The 17,125-nt window shown below is 39.3% G+C and overlaps 2 protein-coding genes across 5 annotated transcripts in view; one reads left to right on the top strand and one right to left on the bottom strand.

Moving 5' to 3' along the window:
- LOC132103072 (chromodomain-helicase-DNA-binding protein 3-like) overlaps positions 1 to 8,521 on the top strand; it is a 55,411-nt gene extending 46,890 nt beyond the window's left edge. For 3 of the 4 annotated variants that reach the window (XM_059507890.1, XM_059507882.1, XM_059507906.1), the window contains exon 40: positions 2,501 to 4,326. In XM_059507890.1, coding sequence (XP_059363873.1) covers positions 2,501 to 2,706 — 206 coding nt within the window. In that variant the 3' untranslated portion in view covers positions 2,707 to 4,326. Of the gene's footprint in view, positions 1 to 2,500; positions 4,327 to 7,483 lie in introns of those variants that run through there. The other variant, XM_059507898.1, reaches the window with a different exon arrangement.
- A 2,108-nt stretch (positions 8,522 to 10,629) lies between these two features.
- Positions 10,630 to 17,125, bottom strand: LOC132103061 (tumor necrosis factor ligand superfamily member 12-like). Its single transcript, XM_059507873.1, has 6 exons — positions 16,444 to 17,125; positions 14,566 to 14,647; positions 13,074 to 13,121; positions 12,955 to 12,978; positions 12,740 to 12,867; positions 10,630 to 11,926 (listed from the first exon to the last, which is right to left on the bottom strand). Exons 1-6 carry the CDS (start codon positions 16,657 to 16,659, stop codon positions 11,672 to 11,674), a joined length of 753 nt encoding a protein of 250 aa, XP_059363856.1. The 5' UTR covers positions 16,660 to 17,125; the 3' UTR covers positions 10,630 to 11,671.

Here is a 17,125-nt window from a genome sequence, read left to right as displayed (position 1 = left end):
GCTCTATAAGTTTGAGCATCCAATGGCTTGAGTTAGGGGCAGAGCCACCTGTTTGGCACAGATGGAGAGGGAAGTGTTCTGAAAACCTGTTTGCAAACTAACTATTATTCTTGCAGTTCGGTGTAGAATGTAAAGAGGTGTAACTATATACTCAACAAAACAATACAGATTTTTCAAAGTGTTTTTTTTTTTTTTTAATTTATTAAATTGGAATTTATTGCAAGAAAATCTCTAACTTTACCTACACATTACACAATTGTCCTAAAAACAGTTGTTCAGATTGAATTGGTATTTCAGCTGATCAAAGTCTTTTTGATTCATTGAAATTTTCAGTTCAAAAGAGTCATTTGCGAATCAGACTACAGCAGTGTTAATTTAGTATTATTTATATACTATTATAGATATTTTGAAATGGTTTTTATTTTTATATTTTCAGTGTTTATTTTCATTTTTAACTTTAGTATAATTTTTAGTTATTTTATGTGCTTTTGTAAAATTATTAGTTTTTTTTCCAGTTAGCAATCTTAGTGATTCATCTTATTTCTGTTAGTTGCAAAGGCAGCATTTCTAATATTTGAAACTTTTTAGTTTGTTTTTAATATCTAATATTGATATTTTACTTAATTTCAGTTTCATTTCAGTTACCAAATGAGTTTTTAATAGTTTTAGTTTTTAGCAAGCAGTGATTTATTAGTTGATAAATGGACAGCTCTTTATAACTTTACCATCTAATTAATGTGGCAAAATCCTCATGATTCAACTTTCCTCTAGTTTTCTCCCTCTGTTGTTTTTTTTTTTTTTTGTGCTTTCTCTCTGTCTATTTGTGTTTATGTGGGCAAGGGCGTATATGTGGGTGTAAGAATGCTCTATTTCACAATAAGTTGTGAGGTCAGTGTATGAGAGGCCGGATTTGACATTTGGTATGTAGTTTCTTTATAAAGCACTGATTATTAAAAAAGGTTTATCAGTTATCATACCTGAAATGATTTGTGTTCCACAGATTTCAGTATTTAGTATTTTCAATCGTAAAACACGCTGACAAATTTAATCCTTACTCAATATAATACACTAACAGAAGTCACACTTTATATATTCATATTTCTGCAAATATATGATTCTGGTTAGCACACTTAATTACAAATTATTTCACGTTCTCCATCTTTAGTCCAAGAGAACAGATTAGCCCTGCCAGTGAGTTTATTGTTTCAATATTAGCTCTGTAACAGCATATGTCTGCAGGAAGCATTTAGAAAAACAAATGTAGTTGTTTTTGTTTGGCGTTTTCGGGTTTATTCTTTCAGAGGCCATCCTCCTGACTGTTTTTATCCATACAGAGTCGAAAGGGTTTCTGGATTGAGTGTCCTGATACCAATCTTTCTACTAAGGGAGGCATATTTTCTTGCCATGGTGTTTTTTCTGAAAATGTCATTACATTTATCCAGTACCTTAGCCCTGCCAGAAATCCCTCTGCCGACTTTTGCTTTTCTACTAAGATATTTTTAAAAGAGTAAAAAAAATATATATAAAGAAACACAAATGTGCTTGTGCCTTTACACTGTTTTTTTTAAACCCCCTGGAGGCAGAACTAGACTCTCGCTCGCTTGCTTGCTCTCTCTTTGTCTGTCTCTCTCTCTTTCAGTCTCTGTCTGTCACTGAAATAGCCCCAGACTTCAGATCCTGGTGGGTGCAGAGGCTGATTGAGTTTGTTGAGGCTGTACACGCCGAACCCTCGCCTGGCTAAAAATATGCCCCACTTGGGGCCCTTTTGAACCCTCTGGTCCCTGATTAAGACAACTGCGGTGACCCCAGTTTAAACCGAGCCAGGGAGCAAGATGAAAACAGCATGCCAGACTAAACAAAAAATCTGAGAGAGAAAGAGATATAAAAGAAAAGAGAAAAATGAAGGACAGACTGTGTTGATCTGTTTAACGTACTCCATAATAGGACATTTTTATGACCCCAGTCAGACATCTCTCTAAAAGACAGAGAAAGAAGTGAGAGGGAGGAGAGAGACAAAATGGAGTGTGAGCTCCGCTTTGCCTCTGTAGAAAATCCTATCGCTCTCAGTCATTCTTAAAGTTGTCAGAAATAAAGACCTTGGCGAGCATGTCTTGTTTTCTTTTTTAAGTCATTGCCACTTAAACTCTTACAGTTTTACATGTCATGAACTTTATGGAGCAAAAAGGTTTAAGACACATTATGTCAACACAAGCAAAAAATGCCCGAACTGCTAACATCTATTTTTTTTATATATTTTTTTTTTTCCTTGTGAAAGTTCAGTGCGTCACTGCTCTTGAAGCAAGTGGATATCCTGACTCTGGCTTTCGGGATTATTTGTAAGAGCGGGAGATACAAAACCTTTTGAGAGAAGGCATTCTTCCAGCCTCCTGCCTACAGTTATGTTTTGGTTTTCTCAATATTGAGGACTGATGCTATGCCACTGATTGACCACTCCCTACCCCCCCAGTGTCTACAGTCTGCCCCCTTTCTGCCTCCACAGAAGCTCCGTCCTGCCTGAAGACCAAGGAACATGACGTGCTGCAGCGCCAGAGGGTGGTGGACCTGTGGAAGGACGGCAAGTCGGAAGGGTCAATTGGACAAGAGCTTCGCATGCCCAAATCCACTGTGCACAGCATCATCGTCAAGTATCGCCTCAGCAACACGGTGGAGAACCTGCCACGCAACGGACGGCCCAAAAAACCATGACCTGAAAGAGGGATGGATGGAGGATGAGAGGGATGAAGTGACTGTAGAATGTGAGGGGCAGAAAGCCTAGAGAAAAAAACATGATTAAACTAGACAGGATTGGAGGGTACAAGGAGGTGAAAGTGTCTGAAAATACTGTAGCCGAGAGCATATTGTAGCAGGTTAGGAAGAGCTGCTGGACTTCTTGAGAGATGATACTCTTCAGTCAACATGGTTAATAATAGATAGACAAAATGCAAATGAAAATGCAAAAGAGTGAAATGAAATAGGAAAAAGAGAGCTGAAAGGAGAGCCGTTTGGACGACGAAAACACAGACCTCTTCTGCCCTTTCCAGCACTTTTTTTCTCTCTCAATCTCTCTCTCCCCTTGCCCCCTCCATTCCCTTTCTTTTATTTGTCGGTCCGAGAGAAGTCCCAGCAGATTAACTTTTCATTTGGCCAAAGGAGCGAGAGCGCACGTTTAAGTGCCCGAAACCTCCCCCCCCTAATTCCACCACAAATCACTATTCTTCTGCATCAATTTATACAGTATCTTTTTCTTTTAACATTTATCCACTCTCCTTCTCTCTCTCACACACACACATGCTGCCTCACAAAGTCAGAAGTGAAGGATTCCAAAGGCGGCAGTTTTTCCAAAATACCACAAGTTTGTTTTCTGTCATTAATACCCCTGACCCAATCAAAACTGTTTTGGAACTGAGGCACAGTGGAGTGGAACTATCTTTATCCTGGAAACTGCGGACCTCTTGAAAAACTCACCAGCCACAGACTCTCTGCGTTCCTAAACTAGGACTGTGAAATGTAAAACCGGCATGAAATCACTCCATATACATGAAGACTGACTCTTCATCACAGCAACCTGTCCAGTGGGGTGATATCTGCACCTGATCTGAGATTAGATCTTCCAGAGCTAACTTATTGAAGGAATGCGCTGATCCTGGGTCAGAAGACCTTCATTCTGAGCGTGCACACGATTCAGTTGGTCTGACCAAATTCCTGTGCTGTGCTAGAGCCAGATTCAATCCCCAGCAGGACGTTTATACAGTACATGACTGTTGTATGAGAACTCCCTGCATTCTACAAAAATGCACAAACACTCCCACGTGTGCACAACTCATGCACGCTTGAGAGCCACTTAAGTAGCTCTGTGTTTTCCACCACATGGTGTGTTTTATTGTAATGGCAGTTGAGTGTGCGTGGTCTTGCAGTATCAATGAACTGAAGCTGATTGTGCATATGTTTGTGTTCGGGTGTGAGTGTACTGTACGATTGAAGGTTCAGGGCTGCTGGTGTGTGAGTGATTAATTGTGTGAGTGTGCTGGTTGTTTGGATAGGCTGGGTCACTGAGGCCAGCTGCCATGTTTCTGCATGTTTTTCTGGTTTACTGAGAAGTAGAGAGGCTGGTGTGCAGGAGCAAAACTGGGTGCCCTAAGATAATGTTTGGTCAGAGAAAGTGGCATACAGAGATGGTTGAAAGGCAGACAGTCTGAGAAAGAGATCTGAATAACACTTTTATGGGCAACTAGTGGATATTTTGATTTAATGTGTTGATTTTTTTCTTCAATTATTTGGGATGAAAAAGCCTAATTTATTTTCTGTATTTTATAAAATCAAGTTAATCTACATGTTGCCAGGTGTTCTCTTTCCAAAAAACTGCATATTTAAGGCTGTAAACACAAATATAGATGTATAAAAGTGGGCTTTACTAAACACAATGGACAATAAAAGAGTTTGGGGTTTAGTGGGGTTTGTTTACTTTTTTTGAAAGATGTCAATTATATTCACCAAGGCTGCATTAATAATAATTTGATATATCATTCTAATGTGTCTGATTTGGTGCTCAAGAATCATTTTCTTTGTTATTATCAATGTTGAATAGTTGTGCCGCTTAATATTTTTGTGTAAACCATGATGCATTGTTCGCATTATTCTTTGAACAGAAAGCTGAATAGAACAGCATTTATTTGAAATAGAACTTTTGAAACATTATAAATGTCTTTAATGTTCATTTGATCAATCGGCATTAATTTCTTTGTAAATATATATCTTACTGTCCCCTTACTTTTGAACAGTACTATTGTAACGTGTTATATAATAAATTTTTTTCTGATTAGGTTTTCCTGTAAAGGACTTTTTATATTTATATCTCATTAGAGTTACTGCTCTGTTAAAAATATATGTACTGGTGTTGCATTTATTTCAATTACATAATTAAATTAGATATTTAAAATCCAAAGTTAACATACAAAAAAATACATATTTCATCAAAATGAATTATTGACCTTTTAAGTAAAACAAGGCCTAATTAATAGATAATGATAGTCTTGTTTTAGATTTCATTAGTTTTTTTCATATTTAATATTCATTATTATTGATTTGATCATTTAATCATTAAAGCCCTAGATATAGAGGCAGACAGCCTGGCAAGAGAGAGAAGAAAAAAAAAACTAAAGGAAAGAGTCAGTCTGAGAGAGTGAATTGCTCTGAGAGGGACAGAAACACACGGTCTGAAAGAGACATTTTAAAGTAGATAGACAGTCTGGTTAAAAAAAGTAATCTGAGAGAGACAGTCTGTGAAAAAGAAGCAGTGAAAAAGACAGTGAGACAGTCTGTGAGAGAGAAAGATAGTTCCAGGATTGTTGATTGTAGAAGCAGAGAGTCAAGTCACTCCGAGATCTGAATCTGAGTAATGAATTATTTTCCTTGGCTCACGCTGGAGGAGTATGCAGTACAACGTTCAGAGATATGAAAGTCACCCAGCGGGTTTCTAGCTCAGCATTTCCCCCTTGTAAAGAGCCTCAATGCATTCCAAGCTCTCTCCAGACGCGTTCCCATTTGAAGGCCATGCATTCTTCTTTTCTCATTGCATGTTTACGAAGCGGTGCCAGTCTTAATCAGATAATTGAACTCAAGCATTAGCATTAGCCTGTTCCAGTGCACACATTTCTTTTTTGCACACTCCAGAACATAAATCTCAGCCAAAACCTGCAACATAACAAACATCTCTAGCGTTATTGTCCTTGGAAGAACTTTGGTTGTGTAATTTTGAGGAACACATGCCAAGAAGGATTGTTCCTTTGAAGATCTTGCAACTGTTCCTCAGTTCCCTGCATGTTTAGGCCTGAGACAAAACAGGTGCCCCGAGTGCACAGTCAAGGTGGCTGTCAGTCACCTGTGTTCAGGATATTGTGCAACAAATAAAATACATTTTGGTTTTGAAAAAGATGCAGTTCTTTAAACCAAAGGTAGTAAATGCTATAACTCCATTTACAGAATAGAATAGAATAGCCACATATTCGCATAAACATCTTGAACGGGAGTAAAATCTTCCAATATCATGCAAAACTCAGAATTGTGCAGATTCCTGTTGAAAAGACTGGATTTCGCCCATGATATTTCGCTGAGCAATGGTTAACATAACCGTAACTTTATATTGTAGGTCATTTATAATAATTTCATGCGTTCACTAGAAAACGTACAGTACTGTAGGATGTTCCCGGCAGGACAGATGGACGTGTCTTAGAGGTTTATATATGACTCGAGTCATACTGTGAGTTTGCAACAACAAAAAAAACTACACATACAGCAAATGAAGCTAAAAAGTTTCAAACACTATACACTCACTATGTGCTTGTGTGTGGTGATGAACTGTTGTACTGGTACTGTTGTCCTCACATATATCGTTTTATAGAAGATGAGGTTTTGTATTATTATTAGTATTATTAATACTACGGTGTATGGTATATAGTACACTCTGACTGTATGCAAGTTTACCCATTAAAGGATGTTAACAATGGACCTCAGTGTGGATGTATTTATTTATTTGTCTGTGGCTAGGTAGGGATGTGCAATATATTAGTAGTGTATCACTTATTAGTAATGAATAATGTTTATTGGTTGATTTGGGATATTTAATTGTGCAGGTTAATTTACCCTATTTTTACATTTAGGTTACCATTGATGGCGTCTATGCTGGCAACTACAAGTCAATCTTTTAAAACGCTTAAAATTAGTGACAGATCTTTTCTTCCATATTGTTACTTACATTCCAGGAAAAACAATTATTGGAAAAATGACCGAATAAGAAAATGCAAAATGGGACTTGGTTCTATCCGTTGGATTTTAAGGTGTGGGTGTACTGTATATACACAGATGAATGCTTCACTGTCATACCAATAAAAGATCAATTTACAAAACTGTAAATTTCATGTTGAATTTGATTGTGATATTTATCTCAAAATGATCATCTGTCTTTTATACTTTCAGTTCTAAAACGACTGAAATCCAGAAGATTTCTTTTTAACATCTGTTAATCTTTGTTGATCTCTTGTTCATGTTGCTTTGGATAGAAGCTAAATGACTGCTTTCTAAACAATGTTAGGAAAGCCAGTGGGTCAAATTCACCCATAATTGTGTACAAGTCTTCAAGTATGTCATTTACACATATTTGTCCCTAAATAGTGCATGATTGCTATAATAGGCATGATGGGCATGAATACTCTGCAATGACAGCATTAATGATGACTTTTAACCAGATTTATGGATGAATCATGACTTCTGTGTGAAAACATTCAAGCATGGTTTTTTCCCGCACAAATATGTGCATATTCACAGTTAGTGAATGAAACTTAATGAGAAAGGAAAAAAAAGAGGAAGGAGTAGTCAGCCGCCGAGAAACGGAAAATGTGATACAATAAAGATTAGAAGGTCAGATTCAACTTTCAACTATAATTAGTGCACAGATCATTAACTTCCCTTACTTTATGTTTCCCTACAGTGCTGAACGGACCTCCCATGTCGGTAAAGAAAGAGAGGGAGGCAGAGCTTCTTATGGCACGGAGGGAACAGCGCAGCGGGGAGGTGATCTGCATCGATGACTGAATTCACACACACACACACACACACACACACACACACACATACATGCGCACGCTGACTCAAAGGACATCTGCATGCAAACGTAAACACAACTATTCCTGAACGCATACATGCACATATGCACCTGCAGTTGACGAGCGAACAGACTACCCTCAGTATCACGGCAGCACTTTCACGACACCTCGAGTTACAGCTACTCAGAATTCAGCAGAGCTTAGGCTCGCCTTTTGTTATTTCCTCCTGTACACATACTGTATGTGCGCATACACACACACACAAATATTTCCTTTCCTCTCATAACTATCTGTCCCAAATCAGCTTCACATTTCAGACCAATCCACACGCTCACGTTCATCCCCTCGCTAGCGCCCCTCGACACAGACATGAAGCTGCATGTATGTGGAATAGCTTCACATTACCCGCAGTGATATGTTTTCCGACAGCATGCACCTCACAGTCCACGGTTTAGTCAAGTGCATTGAGCTGTGCCGACTCAAGCATTGTGCAATCTTTTTAGCAGACCCTCATCATAAGCTAGCGTGACTGTTTTCGAGAGGCCGTGCACCATCAACAAGCTACAATCTTAAACCAATCTTTAATGTTAATGCTTTAACAGAATTGTTCGACCCTGTCATCATTTACATTCCAAACCTTTATGACTTTCTTTCTTCAATAAAACACAAAAGAACTGTCGAGATTTTGGAAAAACTGTTTTTTCGTCCACACAATAAAAAGTCAATGGGTTCCAAAACAACGACTTTTGTAGAATGGTCAGAAAACACATTTTTCCAGAATATATTTTCTTCCACAGAAGAAGGAAGGTCAAACGAGTTTGGAATGACGTTGATGGCAGAAATTTTATTTGAGTGATCCTTTAAGAGGATTTGGGTGGTTTGGGAGGATAAACACATATTTTTACGTAAAAAAAGAAGGAGGGGGGGAATAAATAACAATTAGTTTATAACCTACCACGACAGTAAGGAAATAATGTATAATGTTCGACTAATACAGTATTGGCTGCAGTATTGTCCTGGGATGAAAAGACAAGTTTATGAAGTTTTGTTTAGCCTTATATTGGGACATCAAGCATTAATATGTAGAGTTCCCTGCCTTTTTTAACTATGGACCCTTAATCTTGTGTTACGGTGAGGTGAAGAGGCTTCGAAAGTATCTTCAAACCTCCATAATAGTGTTAAAGATTGTTACTGAAGCACGTTTGGCAGTCCTACACTTTCCAAACTCCTCTTTCACTCTCTCTCTCTCTATCATCCCCCCCATCACTTCACCCTCACCTTCTTCCATTCAAACGAATCGCTTACATCTCAGTCCTATCCACATTTCTACTCGTTTTTATGAAGCTCTTTGATATTGTTTGCATATTTAAACTAAGTTTCATTGTGTTCTCCTGTTTTTAACCTTGTTATTATTATTACAGCTAAGATTAATGTTGTTGCTCTTGATGTTGTCCTTGATTGCGAAGCTTCTACCAAATGAAAATAATAAAACATTGATGCATTGTATGTTTGGTCCATGACATTTCTCTATACCTGACCTCTTGTAATAATATTCCACAAAGAGGTCAAAAGGACTTCAGATTGATTGATATCATTGCTATCTAATGGACATCGCTTATATCTAGATTTGGGCCTTGCAAATGCAAACGAATAACTTGTATGCAGTTGATCACATGAAATTGAAAACATTAATGCATATATTCAAATCAGCAAATGGAATTCCTTCCGCAGTGTTTCTTTATGATCTTTGGCTTCTATAAAAGCAAGCCTTGTGATGTAATCGCCTTATATGGTAATACAAGTGTAAAGGGTTAATCAGCAGATGTGAACTCTTGTATATGGCTGCAGTTGAACTATTCCTAGCTAGGCCTCAACAGTTAAGAGTTGAAATGTTTTAATTTATTTGCCCTTGTGCCCAGTATGGTTCTTCTGTTGAAACTGAAATATTGTTGATTTCAGTGCTTGGTATTATTTGGGAGAGTTGTTGTCAATTCAAGCACTTTCTGTCCATTTTTCATTTCTGTCTTTTAATATTTTTTTGTTGTCAGTCTTCTTTTGCATTTAGTTTCCTGCTAAGCGTCACTGGGTCAGTGAGTCAGTGACATTGATGTGATCGACATTCTGCACACTGAACGGAACATGTTAATAATGCATCTTTCTCTCTTTTGTTTTGTTTGTAATAAAAGACAAATTCAGATGAACAATTTCTGTTTTGATTTTCTTGTTATCAAGTACAGAAGGTTGGGAGAGTTTTATCAATTCATATGCAAACATTGCAAAAAAAGTGACACTTATAGGCCGGTTCTTTTTAACTCGCTTACTGAATTCACAACTGACTCTCTCACAGATCCACGAGTCCAGGAGCCATATATGGTGAAAAACTACACACAAAAAGAGCATTTCGGCACACTGAAGGGAACATGTTAATAATCTTCTCAACTTTGGTTTAAAGGAAACATGCCAAGCAAATGCTCAAATGTCTTAATATTTTGTCCTGTTTGTCTTTTGGCTTTAAAAACGTACAGAGATTACATTTCTTGATACCATCTCAGTGCCCATAAATGTGGGAACCCTTATATCTTCAACCTGATCAGATCATAAAAAAAATATGCCCATCAAACAAAGAAACACTCTGTGTGTGTACGGTCTCTGTCACCTCAGATTCACACATTTACTTAGAATCTGACTGTACTTCATCTAGACCCTGTCAGGTTTATCTTGGATGTTTTAAAAGCAGAAACGGTGCCGCTAGCCAAATGTGGATTTTATGCGAGGAGTGAACCCAAACAGATGAAGAAGAAAAAACTGAGTAGACAGAGGGGAAGGAATGGGGCTAGAGATCAGGGGGGAATAAGCACATGTTTTTCCTCAAAGTTTTTTCAACTATTTGCTGCAGATTCAGATACAGGAAGTGAGAGTCCAGAAGCAAGTGGAAATGAGAAGGTTTGCAGGGGTCCACATGAGGGTTCAGGAAATACAAAGAGGAAGCCGCCTGTGTTATTGGGAAACCCATTTGGGGCAAAGTGCACGGTTGTAATTTCCATTTCAGATTTAATTGACAGTATTGACAAGATTTGCGAAAGGCTTCAGGAGCTCTAGGTCAGGTAGACATTGACAGATTGGAGTCACCAGTGGTTTCATACATTTCTAACTAGTGAGATTAAATGAAATTACTATGGTGTAAAAATCTGTAACTTTACCTTTCAAAAAAAAAAAAACATTTAATTGCACGTTAGATAAAAATGAAAGGCATACTGTGACTTTAAGAAGAAGGTGTGCCATCCATGCCATCAACCTTCATGCCATACATACACAGTCCACTTTCAGTAACACAGTACAGTACACAAGATACATAATCTGTTTTAATAAGTCACTGCCTTTTCATCGATAAATATTTATATATGTTTCATATGTCAGAGTGACAGTGTGTTTGGAAACTGACACGTCAGGCAACAACAAAAGTAATGTTTCTTGTATTATTTGATGCATATTTAGTCACTGAGTTTCCATAACGACCAACCAAAACCTTAATTTTTCTGCTCTAAAACCCATCCAGTGGTCAGGCAGTTGAGGAACTAGGGCAACTCTGTTTTGGTCCAGCCAAGTAACCAGTGGTGAAACCTCTCATGCTTGTAGTGGCCTGCAATGCTGCTGAAAATTCATCGTCCTTCTGGTCAAACTGGTTATGCCAGTATATAAGCCAACCACGCTGCTGGAGCAGTGTCTCTGGTATGCTGTAATTAAATGCTATATTTATATAGTAGAAATTGTGCTGGTTTGCGTTTAATAAGGCATTTGAGGTCAAACCGACAGAGTACCAAATGATTCTCCATAAATTGGTCCAGCAAGGCAAGTTGTGCAGACATTAACATCCAGATGACATCTTCATAGAAGGGCACTTGAGTTCATAAAGAGGTCATCCGTGACCATTACAGTCTAAATTTCCTCTTTTAAGGCAACGCCAGGTTTAAAGAGACAGGTTTAGGTTAGGTACTTTCAGGCCAGTGATCTGTGGAAAACTATAAATCTATTTTGTTCATACAGCTGAGGTGTCTGGAAAACTGTCCGTGCCGCTAGTTAACTTTGAAGAGGCCAAAGTAGTGTTTGCCTGACATCTGCAGACTGAAGGAAGCTCCGGTGACCGCCTTCAGCTCGGCGCCCTTGTTAAGGCGTAGGAGGCCAGAGACCTGGCAAGGCTTTAGAAAGTGAAACTTGTGGGAGCCAGACGCTGGTGTGGTTCCATACCCTTCGATGCACTGGAGCAAAGGGCCTTTAGGAACAGACACCTCGAGCTTCACGTACTGACTCTGGTTCTCATTGAAGTGTACCTGGTGGTGGAAATGCAGAAATGCAGAAACGGAAGAAGTGAAATGGGAATGTTATGATGAGAGACCAATTCAGAGCAGGAGGCATAGCAAAAGGCTTTCAATGGGGAGCAGAATAAATGTTATGACTTTTGATTTGATTTAACAGAAACTACAGAATAGGGCTTTTCACACTTGAAATAGTTAACGCTGGGTAAATCATATCTTGTTTCACGTTTCACACTGCTCATACTTTACCTGGGGTTAATAGTTAATCCTGGGTATTCTGTAATAAACCCTTGGTTAATGTTCTTATTTGCATATTTGCAGTGTCGGTGGCATTGATTGGATGAATGCAGCATATTCATCTATTCACATGAAGGGTCTAGCACTGCTCATCCTCATATACTGCAGACTATACTATCGAGTTTTTCCTGAAAGGATATTTTGAACTATAAAGGTAACAATATTAACAGTCTCTTCGTTACTCCAAGTTACATGTTTTCTGTCACCATTTTTCCATGGTTTATTCAGAGAAGGGTTTCATAACCCCAGGTCTATTTATCTTCATTCTCTGTACAAAAAATATATAAACATTCAAATATGAAATAGTGAAAATAGTCGTTTTTATTTATTAAATAGTTCAATTGAATTTCTTGGAATTTCAATTCATTTGAATTCTACTACCTTATAATTCAAATGGCAATTCTGCATCCCGTTTGCGGTCTCAATTGTTAAGTATTATGTTTATTATGACCAAAAGGGCACTGCAATTTTGATATACATATGTATATGACAATGCACCTGGAAAGTATGCAGAAAACTGGTTTAACTCACTTGACAGTATAGGAAGTAGACGCCGCTGCGCTCCACTTTGAAGGTCCCAGTCACTGGATTATAATCCACCGCTTTGCTCATATTCAGCTGCTCCTCAGTCCATCCTTTAATGACTCCCTCACTGCCCACTAGGACACACACATCATTAGAGAATATTCCATATCACACATCCTGTTAGAGAACATTGCACATATATATTCTCCCAAATAACTCACCCTCTTGGAAGGAATCGCGGGTTACTGTTAAAAATGAGATATATATTAGTCCGGGTGGAAAAACAGCAGTTGGATTTTTCATTGTTAAAATAAAATGATTCGCAATACTGTTCACTTACTCTCAAAATGAGAGGCCACTTTTCGTCCGTTTCCTTTTCTCCCTCCCGCTTGCAAGATAAAGACAAAAGAAAGACATGTTTTGGAAAAAGAGACACTCGGTGGGATGCAGATAAGAGTCATCCATGTAGAGCTCCTGCAACTTCCAGCATTAAACAGCTGTGCAGATGCAAACATCATGGATTAATCTAGAATCATTTATACACCAGCCGAAGTCCTGATTGTCAAAGCAGATGGGGAAATATTTCCTTTCAGCTCTGTTCTACACTTCTCCTAGCCTTTGTTTTCAGTAACAGCACTATGCACGGTATTTTCTGCTTTCACCACACCAGCTGGTTCCAGTCAACAAAGAGGCAAAACTTTGAAAAAAATACTAAAAAATAGACACTGCAAGAAAAATGAGTCGTCGGCTCTTTCTTAACCTTTTTCATGCAGAAAATAATCTTCCTATGAAATTAGACAGATTAACAGCTATGGCTACTGTTCAACTAAATGCAATAATTCAAACAAACCACCTTGAGAAATGTTTTTTTTTTTCTTTGCCCCTCACCTCAGGGGAGCTGCCTGAACTCCCACTAGTCTGTCAAAATGTGCATTGACTGATCACCTAAGTCTCAGACTTCAAAAGGAACTTACTTCACAGAAATGGTTAAAACGACTGTTATTCCTGGCTGACTGTTTTAACTTGAAGCCGTGACTGTCCCTAAGGGGCACTATTCTGGGCTAGGAAAACAATATATTTTGAGGAATGATTGTGGATAAGCATTTTGGCCCTGAAATCAGACAGCCATCAGGTGTCAGCTGAAGACTTGCAGCTGCTTATTAGACTTCTGAAGGTCCATCTGTTTCTACACTAATGTTTATTTTGTTGATCTTTTTGGTCGTAGTTCAAAAATTCAAGGCAGAACTAAAGTAAGTCTATTGCTAATTAAAGCTATTTCAGGCTTCAGTGGAAGGGGTCACTTGTTTTAGAATGCTGCTAAAACCGCTATGCCCTTGCAGTCCTCATACCAATTGGTTTTTGCCTTGTGCGTTTCCATTCAGCTCAAACCTGTAATTTCTGCTGTCATTCAGACTGCTGCCTACTGTTTCCTGTTGCAGCTTTTGGAAACATATGCCCAATGGTTTACCCAAGGTGCCTTGGTGTCCAAAATAGTTTGGCCTCTGTAAATATTGTGTGCAAAGACCAAAGAACATCCTTCTGCAGCTGCAAAGGCTGCAGGTGATCCAAGGCTTTCTGACAGCTGCTGTCATGTGTCAGTTTTATGGTTATGCATTTAATAGTGTTTTATACATCCCCTGCATTTTTGTAATCTCTACGGTTTTATTCAATTTCCTTGAAAGAGTAATCTGTGATTGTTATAATGGATAGTCTGTGTCTGAATCTGTCACAACCGCAGATCATTTGTTCAGCGTTTACTAGTCAAGTGCTTTAAATGGATTTCAATAACTGGCTTCATGCCTGACATTATGACATATGATGTCCTTCAGTACCATCTCTGCGGAACCTCTGACTCTCCAGCAGTTCGCGTTTTTCCAGGATGAGCTGGAAGATGGCCTTGCGCTGCATATTCACCTGCAAGAGTGAGAAATAACGAGTGAGAGAAGAAAGAATAACATTTTTCATTATGCTTAACAGCTTTTGCAGACAGATCTGGGAGACAGACTCAACCAGAGTGGCTGGGCCAGGAATGGAACCTAAATATGTGTGTCAAGTATGAGCAGGTCACTGGGGAGAAACACTGCTGGCTTCTATTAACTGCCGTTTTGTGGGTAACCTGTGCAGTAGTCATAGCTTTTGAAATAATAAAACCCAAGTTGGAGGTGTTCCTGAGCGTACACACAAACAGTCACCAGAAGACTGGTAAACAGGTCAACCACTTCCCCTAAATGAAATCTGGTAACAACACCTTGTAGGTTGACCCGCCCCCTTAATGCAATACATTCTGCAAATGCTTGTGTGTTAAAGGGAAACTTTAAGTGGAAAGAAAAAGCTGACAAACAATGTGATAGGCATGTGAATGCTTTGTCAGCAGTTTAACAAATGTCTGGCAACAGAAACCGCGGTTGTGTCTATAAATGAAGTAAGTACCTGTCCATCTGGACTTTCAGTCTACTCCAAGCAAAGTGCATTTGGACCTACACTCACCATATACAGTTACAGAGTGCACAAAAACTGTACTGTGCCATAAAAAAAGTTAAAGTCATATGCAGAGTTATTACCATATTGTTGTTGTTGTTTTGTGTGTGTATTTGTGTGGGTGAAATATGGGTGAACTCTTGTGAGATATTGATAGCAGAATATCACATAAATGCTGCTGTTGCCAGACCATAACTGTTTATTACCATTTAAGTGTCTGTATTTTAATTCAGTAACACGTTTTTAATTCTGTAATAAGTAAACAAATGCCAAAACCGATTCTCAAGTGTTTTCGATTCACTAAAGAGAGCCGTCTCACAAAAGTCCGGTAGTCACGCTGTATAGTTTGATTCCTTAAAAAGAACCGGATCATAAGAGTCATTCGTTCGGGAATCGTTCTACACGGGTCACTCTGAAAGGTTTGATTCCCTAAAAAGAACCGGCTCGTAAGACTCGTTCCTTCTGGAATCGCACACTGGTCACGGTATGTTTCGTATTCAGGAACAGTGTAGGGCGCTTGGATAGTTGCACAGGAACTCTCTCAGATTCAGAACACATTAGTACTGCGTTCCGTCCACCCTGGCGGAAGAATGGGCGTTCGAGCGCACTTAACTGTATTTATAACATTAGTTATAATTACAACAACATACTCATGACAAAGTTACCCATTTGTATCTGAGGGCAAGCTAAGACGCGAAATGGTAGCTTACGAGTTGCAAATCATTTAACCATATTACACAAATGCTTCCACGAGACCCGATTCTTTAAAAGGCAATGTCAATTGGCTTCGAAACGCCCTCGTGCCAAGTAGTCTAAGATTTCCAGTAAACTGCCCTAAACAAGGAGCAAAATTGGCAACAGAAGCATCACACTTGGCAGCGACTTTAGAAACTAAATAGGCCATAACTCAGCACCCCGCGCGCAAAGTCTGGAAGGATCATAAAAAAGCGTCCAGCAGACCCCCAGCGGTGCAGCGGCTGTATGTTTGTATAATCAAGTGCCTCGAAATTATATGATTACATTCTTCATGATATACCTCCCCCAAAAAAAGGCTTGCAAAGGGCTTTAATGCACAGGACCCCAATAACCTCGTGATTAAAAGAAAGAAAACGGCATAATTGCAAAAGCACTGCATGATTAACGAGCATTTGTCAAAGCGCTTGGGAATGCGTGCATGCGTCTAACGTGCGCTTGAAAGACAAAAACCAGAGCAAACGGGCCACCGCGTTTACCTGCTCTAAGCGCTCCTGCAGAGTTTGGAAAGACCTCGACAGGTCCCGCGTTTGTCGCATTGTCCACACTGTAAATATGGCACTGCACACAGCCAGGGACAGCGCGAGCACGGCCATGAGCGACCAGACCAAGCGCAGTGAGCGGATCCGTCTCCTCTGAAGAATTAGCTGCATTGTTGCGCACACGGGTGGTTTACCGTTCTGGAGCTTCCACATCAATCATTCTGTCCATATTCCACGAGAACATCTCTGAGTCTCTCTGGTAAGTCCCATGCGCGAGAGCTTCTCCAGAGCGCAAATGCAGCTGTTGCAGCGCGGTCAACGCAAACCTGGTTGCAATCGTTACGAGATTGGCCCAGCAAATCAGTCGCCGCTGGCAATGCTTTGGTATATGGAGAACTGTCTGTGATTATTGCATAAACTGGCCCAGTTGGAAAAGCAATATTCCTCTAATTCCTGTGCAGAGAGCTGACAGTAGCACAGCAACACTGTGGGATTTGGATTTTACTCGCATCTTCCAGAGACCTGATTCTTTGGCATGAGTTCCTCGTGTTGTCTTTGACAAATAGACCTTGGTCTAGTCCACAAGAGGTGTCATTTCAAAGCACTTCTGCGTCCATGTGCTCAAGCATGCACTGCAGGGAAGTGAGTCCTGCACAGTGCACAACAGTGGAAAACAGAT

The sequence above is a fragment of the Carassius carassius genome, chromosome 2, assembly GCF_963082965.1.
Source record: "Carassius carassius chromosome 2, fCarCar2.1, whole genome shotgun sequence".
NCBI lineage: Eukaryota > Metazoa > Chordata > Actinopteri > Cypriniformes > Cyprinidae > Carassius > Carassius carassius.
The sequence above is the reverse complement of the archived record's forward strand: the minus strand, read 5'-3'. Positions and strand labels throughout refer to the sequence as shown.